The sequence below is a fragment of the Labeo rohita genome, chromosome 9, assembly GCF_022985175.1.
Source record: "Labeo rohita strain BAU-BD-2019 chromosome 9, IGBB_LRoh.1.0, whole genome shotgun sequence".
In the NCBI taxonomy this organism is placed as follows: Eukaryota; Metazoa; Chordata; class Actinopteri; order Cypriniformes; family Cyprinidae; genus Labeo; species Labeo rohita.
In genome coordinates, this window is record NC_066877.1 from 3,822,339 (window position 1) to 3,837,281 (window position 14,943).

Sequence of the window (14,943 nt, forward strand, 5' to 3'; positions counted from 1 at the left end):
CTCTTCATTGATGTATTTGTTAGGATAGGACAGTATTTGGCCAAGATACAGCTGTTTGAAAATCTGAAATCTGAAGGTGCAAAAAAATTAAAATACTGAGAAAATCGCCTAAATTTGTCCAAATGAAGTTCTTAGCAATGCATATTACTAATCAAAAATTAAGTTTTGATATATTTACAGTAAGGAATTTACAAAATATCTTCATGGAACATGATCTTTACTTAATACCCCAATGATTTATGGCATAAAAGAAAAATTGACCCATAACATGTATTTTTGGCTGTTGCTACAAATATACAGTAGCTGTGCTACTTCTGACTGGTTTTGTGGTCCAGGGTCACATATCACATGGAAAATGTGTTTATTTTTCAATAAAAATTAAATATGTAATTAAAAAGTGGACAATAATGTGGCTCACAGGTGTTAGTGTGTTATTGGTTGGGTGTAGGGAGGGCTTTATTGCACCAATTAGCAGCATCCATTTAATAACTGTAATAAAAATTATTATTATTGCACAGTGCTTTGTAATGTACTGCAGTACTGAGGGGCAGATATCTGCCACTATTAGTATAAGTAATATAAATAGCATTTAACTACTATTATTGCAAAGAAAATTCTCCAAATTTACACAGTGTAAATAGAACCTATAGCTATTTGAACTAGTGTCATTTAGTGTAAATAGATTCCATTGCTATTTGCTAGGGCTGTCAATGATAAATCATGATTAATCGCATCCAGAATAAAAGTTTTTGTTTACATGTATGTGTGTACTGAGTATACTTATTATGTGTATATAAATACACACATATACAGTATATATTTTTAAAATATTTACATGCATTTATTTATATTTGTTTTATTATATATAAATATATTTAATATATAAACATACCATATGTTTTTTTTAAATATATACATGCATGTGTGTGTGTTTAGGTATTATATAAACACACACACATGCATGTATATATTTAAGATTAATCGCAATTAATCATTTGACAGCACTAGTATTTTCACTTAGTGTAAACAGCATATCACTAAGAAATACTATTTTCACTTAATGTAAATAGCATGTATCGCTAAAAATATGCCATTTTCACTCAGTGTAAATAGCATATATCACTATTTCCACTTAGTGATACAATATTTGCATTCAAATCCAGATATGGGCATGAGAATTTAAGGGGAAAGTATATTGTAGGGCTGGCAAACGATTAATCGCAATTAAACACGATTAATCGCATGCAAAATAAAAGTTTGAGTTTGCCTAATAAATGTGTGTGTACTGTGTGCAATTATTATGTATATATAAATACACACAAATTAAAGTATTTATTTAAGAGAAATATGTTATTTATGGGCAAATTATGTTTATTTATATATAATATAAATTCTAAAAAAATATAATAAATACATATACTTGTGAATATTTCTTAAATATATACATGAATGTGCTTGTGTTTATATATACATAATAATTACACAGAGTACACACACATATATATATTTGGCAAACTCAAACTTTTATTTTGTATGTGATTAATCGCGATTAATCATTTGCCAGCCCTAGTATATTGATGTTATTTTCATGTTTTATTTAAAGAATCAGAAATGTCTTAACAGTACACAAAAATAAATGTACATAATTTCTTTGCAGCATATTATATCATTTTTTTCTTTTTTGAGGGGAACTTTTTATGATTTGTGATTGATCCTCTGTTTTATCAAAAAAGATATTTGAGCCTCACCTAGTCTTACAGAAGTCAACTTTTGTGTTTGTATGTTTCAGAGCTTGCCTACTGCCAGTCCAGTCTTTTAGAATTGAGTCAGCTACTGCAGAGTCTGGAGATCTTACAAAGGACACAGTCAGCTCCCAACTTCACCGACATGCAGGTAAATCCGCAGACACTCACACACACAGTTTGTAGGTGTCTAGTGTATTTGTACAGATTGTGTTGCAGACAGATTGTGTTTCTCTTTGGCACTCCAAACACTGCAAACCTAATTCACAGGTTCTGACACCTGTCTGTTTACATTCACTTAATACACACATATATGTGACCCTGGACCACAAAACCATTAATAAGGGTCACTTTTTTAATTTAAGATTGAGAGACATTATCTGAAAGCTGAATAAATTAGCTTTCCATTGATGTATGGTTTGTTAGAATTCAAAATATTGAGAAAATTGCCTTTAAAGTTGTCCAAATGAAGTTTTAGCAATGCACATTGCTAATCAAAGATTATCTTTTGATATATTTATGGTAGGAAATTTACAAAATATCTTTATGAAACATGATCTTTACTTTTGGCATTAAAGAAAAATTGACAATTTTTACCCATACAGTGTATTGTTGGCTATTGCTACAAATATACCCGTGCTACTTACGACTGGTTTTGTGGTCCAGGGTCACATATATAAACTGTTTATATTAATATCTACCAGACAGTTTTGCATTGTGCAGGCCAAACCTTTCATTGGGTTGTCCACGTAAAAGAAATTGCTCGTCATGGCTATATTGGGAATTGGGAATTGGTCTGGAGTGTAATGGAACTTTATAATATATACAGCAGCTTTACATAATTCAGACAACCATAACCCCCGAACTAATTTCAACCCCTCCAACACTACACCATGATTTCTTCCTTCAATTTTTTTTGCTCATTTGCATTATTTCTGCTTATGGAAAAAAAAAAAAAAAAAAAAAAAAAACCTCATTACACATTTACATCTTATTTTCTTTTGTCACTGCCGATGGCTTCAGTGCTTCAGTTTTCTGCTATTAACCCTCTCACCCCTTTGCTTTGCGTGTGTGTATGTATGTGTCCGTGTAATTTAGAGTAACTGTGTAGATTTGACAAAGAAAGAAAAGCGAGTCAGCAGAAGATGGAGGACTAAAAGTGTCAGCAAAGATGCAAAATTGCAACAGCAGGTACATCTTCACAACACCCACAATCAACACTGAGAGGAATTTACTGTTAGCTATATATTATTTATTGCACTGTCTGCATCATTTTAGAACCTGGGACTATGCAAATTAGGTAACACTGTAAACATCTCCAGAAAATCTCTACTGTACATGCTGCAGTTATTATTCTTGCATTCTGGTTGTGAGTTATAGAGGACATTTCTGACTACCACAATCTGGTGTACTTTACTGAGACTGTACAGCATTGCTCCAACATTGCAGTTCAGGCATCTGCATCAGTTTAAAATGTCAAAAGTGTGTCTGCATGCACAATCGGCTCAGTTGTTTAGTAAATTTCCCCACACAGTGTCAATGCAGCAGGGACTGCAGCTGAGAGAGTTTAGTGTGTGTCAGTTTCCTTAACCTTCACACACACACACGCATGACCACTTACCCTCTGAACAACCTCATTATTGCAGTCCTTAACCTTAGCCATAGCATCAGAGGACACCGCCTGCTGCGGTCGAACACTCTGAAGGCCTGACATTTGACTCAGTGGATCCATTATAAACCATTTAAACTGTTTCTGAACAGCGTATCGGCCATAGTTTAAAGGACTTTTTCCATTTATAATGGATCACTACAGATAAGAGAGTGCGAGTGAATGGGACTGGCCGTTTCTGTTTTATTCCCTCATTAATGTTTTGTTGGAATGGATCATTTATTTGGATCATTAATTACGAATTAACAAACACAACTCAGCACAACTCAGAAAACAAATGAAGGTTAATTGTAAGATTCAAAATGCTAAAGTTGCATGTGTAAAATTGGTGTTCAATAGAATGTCTCCCTCATTGACTTTCATCGTAAGGGCTTTACTGTAAAACCAATTTTTGCTTGTTTTTAAACAGAGTGACAAGACAAAATAATGTTCTGTGGTAATTGACAGATTTACATATGCTGTTTATAGACGTTACTTGTTTTCATTCCTTAATAAGCTCATCTGTAATGAATTGGAAAGGTTTTCTGTGATGTTGACAATAAGGATTAGTTCACTTCCAGAATAAAAATTTCCTGATAATTTATTCACCTCCATGTCATCCAAGATGTTCATGTCTTCCTTTCTTCAGACAAAAAGAAATTAAGGTTTTTGAGGAAACGTTCCAGGATTTTACTCCATATAGTGGACTTCAATGGGGATCAGCAGGTTGAAGGTCCAAATTGCAGTTTCAATGCTTCAAAGGGCTCTACATGATCCCAGCCGAGAAATAAGGATCTTATCTAGTGAAACAATTGGTCGTTTTCTAAAAAAAAAAAAAAAAATACAAAATTGAAGTGCTTTATTAAATTACTCACTTCTTTTGAAACGTGCCACAGCTGGTATAAACACAAGCATTAGGCGCGTTTCCATTACAGATTTACACAAAACTTTGTTGATATTTTATAAAAAAGTATTGTCAGCATTTCCATTTACCAATGTTGTGTGACTAAAATGTAATTTTTCTCTTGCGATCAGTTATGGCAATTGATTTGGGTGGTATTTTGGCTATAAGCTATAAGGATTTGGCGTAAGCATTAATGGCAGGTAAAGCCCCTTATATACTTGAGAGCGACCACGTATGAAGGGTTTCTTAGAGGTTATAGTACATTGAAGAATGATCATATGACTTTTTACATATGCCGTGTGACCTGTAAATTTGAAAAAATCATTTTCTATTGCAGTTTTGCGAAATATTCGTTTTTCCTCAAGCAACCACCTCAAGCAAGCGTAAACACCTTTTTGCAATATATCAATATTTCCATTAGGCCTATTTTCAATTCGCTCTTTCAATTTGCACAATTCACTTTTTAACCACGAATTCTCATCTTGCACTAGCTTTGCGATGCATGTCCCAAACTTAATGCATTACGTAATTCCATTGGAAAGGTCACGTGCAGTTAGTCAAAAAGGTAGGGAAGGACGAAAAACTCCGCCTTTTTCTTCTCCAACTATAAAATCATCCAACATGTTTTACCTTTTTTTTTTGGTGAAGGGCGTTTGACTTTATTTGCACGTTTGCCTGACCTTTCCAATGTGACTATGTAATGAAGTCGAGCTAGTGCAGGGGTGGGCAATTAATTTTCCCAAGGGGCCACATGATAAACCAAAGGACCAATACACTTAACTCAGTTCTGCCCAATATATTTTATATTTCTTTATAGTAAATAAATAAATAAACATTAAATGAAACATTACAATCAAACAATGAAAATGTGGAGCACATATTTATATTACTATTTAATGAACATTCACAAAACAGTTTAAAAAACTATTGCAGTGTAAAACTACCATCACAACTTTGTACAAAAAAGCAAGTATTTCAAAGATTAGCATGACACAGTTTCAGTGTTATGGATGTGACATTTGCAGTCAAAACCTGAAACAAAAATTCTCATAGAATGTATTCATTACCAATAACTTCTACAATCTGTTTTGTAGTATTATGCCATTATTTTTCTAAAAAGAGAAATGCAACCTTCATACAAAGATCACATAATCAGGGGGTATTTGATTTCGTTTTGAATTTGTTGTTGATTTCTATAGATATATTTCTCATGTATGTGAGACAGTCATACGATGAGTTTCGGTTCTTTTTTTGTGACACGTGTTTGTTGTTATTATGAGTTTACAGAAATAAAATTAGTTTCATTATCAGGAAAAATACAAGTGATCACGCGGACGCTTCTCTGTCATGCATTAGGTGAATTCCACACTCCGCATAACAGGTTTATTAAAATAAATCTTGACAAGTATACATCCGAGATAGATGCAATTATAACTAATTGAAGGCTATTTGACGTTTTAAAATGATCTAACAGACTGATTCCGCTTGTTGATAATTATTAGTTGTTGTCCATCAAGATGTAATTTTTAAAAAAAATAAAATCTGTTTTACATTATTTTTAACATGCAATGATACAAAATAAGACCAAACAAGACGTGTAATGAAGAAAAATATTTAGACAAAAATAAGAAAGAAAGAAAAAATCTCTTACGGCTAACGGCAAACTCACATTTCTTGAAAGCTATATGATCACGAACACATTTGAGATATGGTTACACGAACGGATGTAATTGTTAAAAAAATAAAAATAATAATAATAATAGCACTTTGAAAATAAAAGCAGTGCGGTTGTATTGCGTGCACATATTACACCTATTTGCGATTGACTTTTAATTCATCAAAGGGTTATCCTTGACATTTCACTACATAAGACTCTTATTCCTCAGCTAGGATTGTGTAGAGTCCTTTGAAGCTGCAATGAAATTGCGGTTTGGATCTTCAACCCATCGGCTCCCACTGAAGTCCACTATATGGAGAAAAATCCTGGAATATTTTCCTCAAAAACCTTTTCTTCTCCACTAAAGAACATCTTGGATGACCTTGGACTGAGTACCAGGGAAATTATTATTCTTGAAGTGAACTGATCCTTTAATGGGGTGTTGTGTATAACTCTTAAGGTGTGTTTGGTTAAATATGTATCTGTGTTCACCCCCAGGTCCAGTCACTTCCCCAGTCACACAGTGCTAAAGTAAGCAGAACCTTCACTGTGATGTTATCTTGGCATTAAACCATGACATCACCATGCTGTAGTCTCTCAACCCCTTGCATGCAGTGCTGCTTTACATTCTCTGTGCGAAACATTATGTCAGTGTGACCTTTTTAGAAATAACTTCAGGTTACTGTTGTAACCCAAGTTCTCTGAGGGAGATGAGAGCGATATGGAACAATGTCACACACATCTGTACGAATGTCCTTGAATCTGTTTCCCACATAAACTACTGCACAGTTTCAACTCATTCAGTTCCAGCTCTTCTGTAAGCTGATGGCAAGGGAGCCATTTGGTGAGATCTTCCTCTGTGAACTGGGGTTGCAAATGTAACCGGTAGTTCTCTTTTAGTCCACTTGCTTGACATCTCATTGTTGGATATGGCAAACACTCATATAATACGGCTACTGCACATGTCCAACCCACAAAAATGCAGGTTTGGAAGAAGAAGGTGAGTAAATGATGAAGAAAAAAAGCATCCCTTCAACACCCTGCTTTTTTTAGCACAGCATTGGCTTGGTTCTAGGCTATAAAATTTCACCAACATGTAAAGTCCAATCTACTAATCTACCAATCAGTAAACAGATCTAAATCTCTAAACAGGCCTCAAGAGGTAGTCATTCCCCCAGTGGAATGAACTCTAACTCCTAGAGGCCTCTTCGTGAATAATGCATCTTGATGGCATCTTGATGGCTTCCCTTAACCAGTGAGACAAGTGTTTTAGATTGCTGTACCTCTTGCAAAGCAAACAAAGGACTGCTCACAGTCCACCAGATGTAAACAGTACATCTCTTCTCCTCCCCAGACCTGGATGAAAAGCTGGGATTTCAAATTCCAGAGTAGAAAAAGCCAGTTTGACGCATTAGGGACAAATGCCAGATTGGGGTGTAAAGTTATCTCAGATAAGATGTGAACTTGAGGCGTGCAGGATTAATAGAAAGCCTCTTCAGCTCGCTGACATGCATCGCTGTGGCGAATGTGAGAAGTAATCTTATATCAGACAGCCTTGATATCCACCCGATTGAAATTCCATAATGGAATCATCTGCTTAGTAGCCAGACAGGAATGGTACACCCCTGATTTACTTTCAAAACCTGAATGTTATGCTGATCCAGCTCCTTTGATCCAGGAATGTCTAATAGAGCATAGGAACAGAATTATCTGCTTTTCTTATACATGTGGTCTACACCGTGCATAACCGCTTGAGGCTGTCTGCACTGAAAACATCAAAGCGGAAATTCCAAAATTCATGTGGAGTACGTCAGAAATAGAACTGGGCATCTGTTTTTTGTCGGTGCCTCATCACCTAGTGCTGCACCATGTCGTGCCACACCACATCTGTTGATACGCTTACATCTGGTGTCGACAAGGTTTTACACTTTAAGTCAAGTAACAACTTAATAGAATTAGCTCAAGGCCTCAGAATTGTGTCAGTGGCATTCAGAAACATGCCATTTGAGCTTGGATGTTGGTGAAATAATTTGCATTGCACCAGAGAAATTAAATCTATTCATACTTTTTCCACTAACCATGGATTTCCTGTTAGTGCGGCCAGCTACACCACTCTCCTCCAGCTCAATCTGATTCTATTCAGAGTGGGAACATTAGATCTGACAGTTAAAAATACATAAGCAGACTGTCAAGACACAGGTGTGTTGGTGTGTCTGTGCCTAGCATGTCTGGTGCACTCAGTAAAATGGACATCAGACTGGGCATTTTCTTGTGAGGTGAACCTATCTACGTATTCCATATCTTTTCCATACCCAGGTGTGGGTTTCAGAAAAAAATCTATATATGTGGCTTCGACAGACCCCAAAACATGCATCACTCTCAGGAAGAGCATTCAACTGTTGGAGGAGCCTAAACAAACAGAGTTTGGCATAGTGATATGCACACTTCAGAGAGAAAGATGCAATGTCCAATTTACTGTCTGATCCTTAAAGGGATAGTTCACACAAAAATAAACATTCTGTCATTAATTACTCACCCTTATGTCATTCCAAACCCATAAGACCTTCATTCGTCTTCAGAAAACAAATTAAGATATTTCTGATGAAATCCGAGAGCTTTCTGAGCCTCCTTTTTGAGAGCAATGTAACTGAAATGTTCCCAGAACCAGAAACTTAGCACTTGTGAAGAAGATTATTGTTGAATAAAGTTGTTACTTTTGTTTTCTTTGTGCACAAAAAGTATTCTCATAGCTTTGTAAAATTACGGTTGAACCACTCATGTCACTGTAGCCAGGTTTCCATTACAGATTTGCACAAAACTTTTGTTTTATTTCATAAATGTCATAAAAAAAACTATTGCGAATTGATGGCATTTCCGTTTCTGATGAGTTTTGGTAGATTTACGTATATTGCAGCCACTGCACTATCCATTATTTTTGTATGCATGTATCTTCAGTGAAGCATCACGTAGAGTCACTTCTGGGATGCTTTAGAAATGTGCCATGGCACAGTTAGTATAAATGCAAGCATTAGGCACATTTCCATTACAGATTTACACAAAACTTTGGTGATATTTTACAAAAAATATTGCGAAATGACAGCATTTCCATTTACCAATGTTGAGCGACTAAAACGTAATTTTTCCTCTTGCGATCAATTATAGCAATGGATTTTGGTGGGATTTTGGCTATTTTTAATCGAAGGAGGCGTATGCGTGTATCTTTACAGAAGCAGTATGGAGAGACGCTTCTGAAACGTGCGTGCCGTGGCTAATACAAACACACGCATGGACTAGAGTGGCCACAAGCCTTTATGCGCTGCAGACATGTGCAGTGTAAATTGTCTAAGCATTAATGGCAGGTAAAACCCCTTATATGCTTGAGAGGGACCACATATGAAGGGTTTCTTAGAGGTTATAGAACATTGAAGAATAATCATATGACTTTTTACATGCCATGTGACCTGTAAATTCGAAAAAACAGTTTCCATTGCCTCACCTAATGTAAGCGTAAAATCTTTTTTGTAATATATGGGAGTTTTTGCAAATTTGATGTGTTTTCATTAGACGTATTTTCAATTTGCAATTTCAATTTGCACAATTTGAAGGGTAATGGAAACGCAGCTATTGACTAGTAACACAGTCAGCTCCAGTGGCCATGTCATTTGCATTATATTCCTTTATCAAATTGCCTGAAAAACCACCTCATGTGAGCGTAAAAACTTTTTGCAATGTATAGGAGGTTTGGCGAAATTGACGTTTTTCCATTAGCCTACAGACTTAATGTTCTTACTACCTTTTTGGGTCTGGGAACATTTCAGTTGCATTGCTGTCTATAGAGGGTCAGAAAGCTCTTGGATTTCATCAAAAATCTTAATTTGTGTTCTGAAGATGAACAAAGGTCTTACAGGTTTGGAATGACATGAGGGTGAGTAATTAATGATAGAATTTTCATTTCTGGGTGAACAATCCCTTTAATGATTACTCCACAGTCATTCGAAAATATGTCTGTAGTGGTCCATCCCCTTGTGGTTCATCCCATCATTGAACTACTCTCCCAGAGAATCTTGTTCATCCAAATGTACAATGCTCTAGGCATCAAGCTGACACTCATACTTATCTGCATAAATGTCTGGAGGGATTAAACTTCAAAGAAGTCACCCATCTCTGAAAGTCTCTGTAAAAAGTAGTCCTAACGGTGCCAATCCTATGGCCAATGCTTAACAGCTTCAGACAAAGACGAAAGGACACCGGTGTCCTCAGACTGAACTGGTTCAAACTATTCTAAAATCTTATCCTTTTCTGTTACAACTTGGATGTGTGATCCTTCAAGTGCAAACTTTGTTGAAGATATAATCAACCTTAATGCTTTTAAGTGTTTGATGTAGAAATGTTTTGTCAGAGATGAATGAGGATGTGTAAATATGCATCCTTGAGATCTGTAAAGGTAAATCATTTTTTCCTCTGTACAGAATTCAGAGATTCATAATATTGATACACAAATCCTTGCCCTTTTGAATTCTGAGATAATGATTTAAAGCTCCAGATCAAGAACAGGGAATATGCCTCATTTCTTCTTGATAGAGTTGGCACTTAGATTCATGCTGCCCAAGACAAACTTGGGACCAATGAATAGAGGATCTTATTGGGGTCCACGTCCCGGACAATGTTCTCTCCAGCAACGACCCTGCTTCTTTGGTCCTCAGACAAGGTGAGAGGGTGAACGCAGTCCTCTGAAGGACCGAAGACATCACTGACCATCAATGCAGGCATGCCTGCCCCTGTAAAGTGTTTTGCTGGAAATCCTGAATAAAGGTTGCTGTTTAACAAAGCACCCTTGGAGAGAATTTGTGGCATGCAATCAACAGAATTAGCACAGCCTTAATATGTTTAATGCCTAAGCCAGGGATCTCCAACCCTGCTCTTCCTGCAGACTTTAGTCTCAACCCTTCTCCCTGAACACCTTGTAACCTTGAACATTTTGAATGGCTGGTTTAGGTGTGTTTGGTTGGGGTTGGAGCTGAAATCTGCAGGACGGTAGCTCCCCAGGAGCAGGGTTGGAGACCCCTGGTCTAAGCACGCTGGACAGATGATAAGATCCCGTCTGGAGGTAGCCTTCTTTATGGAAGCCATAAATGTTCAGCTGGTTAATAAAATAAAATCTTCCCTCTGCTCAGTGCTTGTAAGCATCTTAGCATAACAGCACATTGTTCTTTGTCTGTTGCAGGGGTGGACAGCTCTGTTCCTTGCAGCATTTAGCTCCAACCCTGATCTAACTCACCTATTTAACCTATTTAATGTAACTTTCCAGTAATTATGAAAACCTTAATTACGTTGTTCACTGTTCACTGTAGGTCAGAGTTGCCCATGCTTGTCTATAATGGCTCGTTTCCACCGTATGGGTCAGTACAGTACAGTACGATTCGGGACCGAACACCCTGATCCAGCTTGTGTTTCCATCGCCAACAGCACCCTTACTTGATTGGCATGGTAAAGTAGCGATCGACGATCAAAGCGCGACAATAGCTGTTTCTCAATAATGACATAAAGCACAACTCTGCCTCTTTTTGTTAAATGTCAGTTTTAATGAACAGTAGTAGCCATTATAAAAAAGTACAAGTACAAACTATAAGAAGCTAAGAGGAAATAAAGACAAAAGCAATAAAGACAAAAATGCAGTCAAACGTATGCTACAAAGTCGGTGTTGTACTACGATAACATTCAAAATAAATATATAAACAAATAGATTCATTAGACCAACGATTGCCTGTTGGATATACCCAAAAATGAATTGTATCTCATGTTTAATCACTACAGAGACACCAGAGCCAGCAAATGTCAGAAGGACTAGCCGAGGTAAGGCTGCTCTAGGCGGATTCATGAGCACTGAGCATCCATCGCTGAAATCGGCACAGCAAATAGGCACTATCTTTATAAATTAACCACAGATTTGAGTTTTAAACAAGTACATTCTCAACTGAAAAACTCTTTTAATGATTGTAATGTAACAGAAAATTATGCAGGTTTTTGGGCAATGACGTTTCACAAGTTCACAAGAATGCATATTGAGAAACGGCTGTTGTCTGTGTGAAAATATAAAACAATGAAATACACTGTGTTTTTTTTTTTTTTTTTTTTTGTATTTTTGCACTCTGATGTAAATAAGCCCAACACGCATGTACAGCATAGCACAGGGGTGCCCAACCCTAATCAAACACACCTGTCTGTAATTGTCAAGTGCTTCTTCAGATCCTAATTAGCTGGTTCAGGTATGTTTGGTCAGTGTTGGAGCTGAACTCTGCAGGAAAGTCAATCTCCAGGACCAGGGTTGAGCACCCCTGGCATAGCAGAATGACTGAAGGAGATGCTTTATTCCCTTGTAGCATGCACAAGTGATGATTGTAGTCAGCCAATCAATGTTCTGCAGTCAATTTAGCTCCACCCTTTTGGTACCTTTTGCTGTTCTAGGTACCCAATGGAAGGTTACCGGTTCGCTATTTTGGTACCATTCACAACTTCTGACAATGGAAACGGAAATAATTGTGTACCATACTGTACTGTACTGAACTGTACCACTTGGTGGAAATGAGCCATAAGGTACACAGAACTTTGTAAACCTTGTTTGTTAAAGCTGTAGAAAACAAATTACCAAGAAGGTATTTTACTTACCTAAGGTTGGCAAACTTGATGGCCAAATATATGTCAACTCTGTATTTTCTCTCTAGATGGTTGAACAAAGTGTCCTGAAGATGTATGTAGATGCCACCAGTGGGGAAAATGCTAAATTAAGTGCCAAACCTGTGCTGCAGGATCATATACAGAATGGGCAAGGCTTCCTTAGTGCAGAGTTTCCCAACCCTGGTCCTGGAGTACCTCCAATAGTACACATTTTGGATGTCTCCTATTTCAGGTTTTGGAGTCTCCACTAATGAGCTGATGAGTTGATTCAGATGTGCTTGATTAAGTAACAATACAGAATGTGCAGAGTGCTGGTACTCCAGGACCAGGGTTGCACTGACCAGTGGCCTAAAGGTGTGGCAGAATGACCGCACAGTTGTATATACTGTACCATAATGAGATGTTGAGTGAGTCGACCAAATGAGAGCAGATTGTGATCTTAAATTCAAAGCGTACAGTTGCAGCAAGAAAAAAGGGATTTAACAATGTTTTAACACAAAGTGGATGTCAGCAGCTCTAAATGAAGAGGTTTTGTTCTTACTCAAACCAACTCTATTTTCAACTAAGCATTTTAAACATGACTTAACAGCTTGCGTTGACCTAGTATGACTGTGTGATTGTTGTTTTGATTATCTGAGCTCATAACATGTTAATGCATGCTGATTGTTCAAACGTTGTCATGTACTGATGTATGAAGTAACTTAATTTCACTGTTGACCTGTCGATCTGTTTCACTGTTGAGCTTTACACTGCTTGGCCTGATGTGTGTTTTTGTGTGTCTGTGAACTCTTTACTCTTTACTGCTGTGTAACTAAACTATATTCATCCACTCTAGACTTCAGATGTCCCCAGTTGGGTTTTTTTCTCAGATGATGGAATCACTCGTCTCTGTTTGCTCGTATTGTGTTCGGAAGCCCAAGTTGCTGGTTATCCCAAGAATGTATCTGGGATCACTTCTATCTCACTGTAGTTTGTGTGTGTGTTTCAGGTTCCCCTGAGTGCAAGTATGTCTCAAGTGCGTCTCCACTCCTCTAATCCTAACCTATGTGCGGAGTTGGCTGATTTTCAAACCCCGGGCACACGTCTGACTGACAGTATCGACAGTGCCAGTGACTACATCAAACTGCAGGAAGATTTCTGCATAATTGCGCAAAAAGGTGAACAAAGCATTCATGCCAGTGTTTCCTGCCCTGCTAGTCACTGAAACTACATTGCCATGCCAAATGAAATTTTGTGATCTAAAATTACACACTAAAATTAGTGTAATTAAGGATTTAAAAAAACATTCAAGTATTATAAACTATAAAAAAAGATTGTTTTGATTCTGTAGTCAGAGCCGTTTTTTCATGCCGGTTAGCTGAGATATGTTGGAAACACTGCTTCAGGCGAACGAAAGGTGCACAGCTGTTCTTGAGTGATAGTGGGCTACAGGTCCAGGTTGGAGGTTCTGACCCAGAGACAAAGCCTGGAGGTGTCGTAAAAACTCACCATGAACTTGTTTGTGTGTGTTTGTCGCAGTGCACTCTCTTCTGAAGTCTGCCTTCAACACTGTGGCCATAGAGAAGGAGAAGATTAAACAGGTGTTGTTGGAACAGGAGCAGACCGGCCAATCAAATCAGATTGTAACCCTCCGCCGCTCCCTATCACAGGTTAGCTCCGCCCACCACATGCTGTTACTGTTATGGAGAGTTCACTATTTATTTGTGTAGATTTACACAATATACATATGACTTCATTCATTACTTTATGTTTTTGATAAGACTTTACATCATGACATTTAACATAGACCTTTAGACTACTGTTTAAAAGTTTGAAATCAGTAAGATCTTTTTTTAAGTACTTTTATTCAGTAAGGATGCATTAAAGTGATCAGAAGTGGAAGTGGAAGTGGAATTTTTCAAAACTTTCTATTCATCAAAGAATCCTGGAAAAAAAGTCCAAGCACAACTGAATCATGTGACAGTGAGGACTGGAGTACTGATGCTGAAAAATCAGCTTTGCATCACAAAAAAATTACATTTTAAAATTCATTGCCATTCAAAAGTTTGGGATCAGTAAGGTTTGTCATGTTTTGTTTTGTTTTTTTTGTTTGTTTTTTTTTAAGGCGCTTATGCTCACAAAGGCTACTTTTATTTGATACAAATACAAATTTATAAAATACCAAAAAAGTAATATTTTGAAATATTATTACAATTTAATATACTTTAAAATATAATTTATTTATGTGATGCAAAACTGAATTTTCAGCAGTCATTACTCCAGTCTTCGATGTCACATGATCATTCAGAAATCATTGTATAAGCTAATGTATTATTTA

The 14,943-nt window shown here is 36.8% G+C and overlaps 1 protein-coding gene across 6 annotated transcripts in view; it reads left to right on the forward strand.

Moving 5' to 3' along the window:
* Window positions 1-14,943, forward strand: part of osbpl6 (oxysterol binding protein-like 6) — a 68,233-nt gene that overhangs the window by 32,994 nt on the left and 20,296 nt on the right. For 3 of the 6 annotated variants that reach the window (XM_051119146.1, XM_051119149.1, XM_051119147.1), the window contains exons 8-12: window positions 1,790-1,893; window positions 2,841-2,933; window positions 6,450-6,482; window positions 13,615-13,783; window positions 14,145-14,275. In XM_051119146.1, coding sequence (XP_050975103.1) covers window positions 1,790-1,893; window positions 2,841-2,933; window positions 6,450-6,482; window positions 13,615-13,783; window positions 14,145-14,275 — 530 coding nt within the window. The remainder of the gene's footprint in view (window positions 1-1,789; window positions 1,894-2,840; window positions 2,934-6,449; window positions 6,483-13,614; window positions 13,784-14,144; window positions 14,276-14,943) is intronic. The other 3 variants (XM_051119151.1, XM_051119152.1, XM_051119150.1) reach the window with 2 other exon arrangements.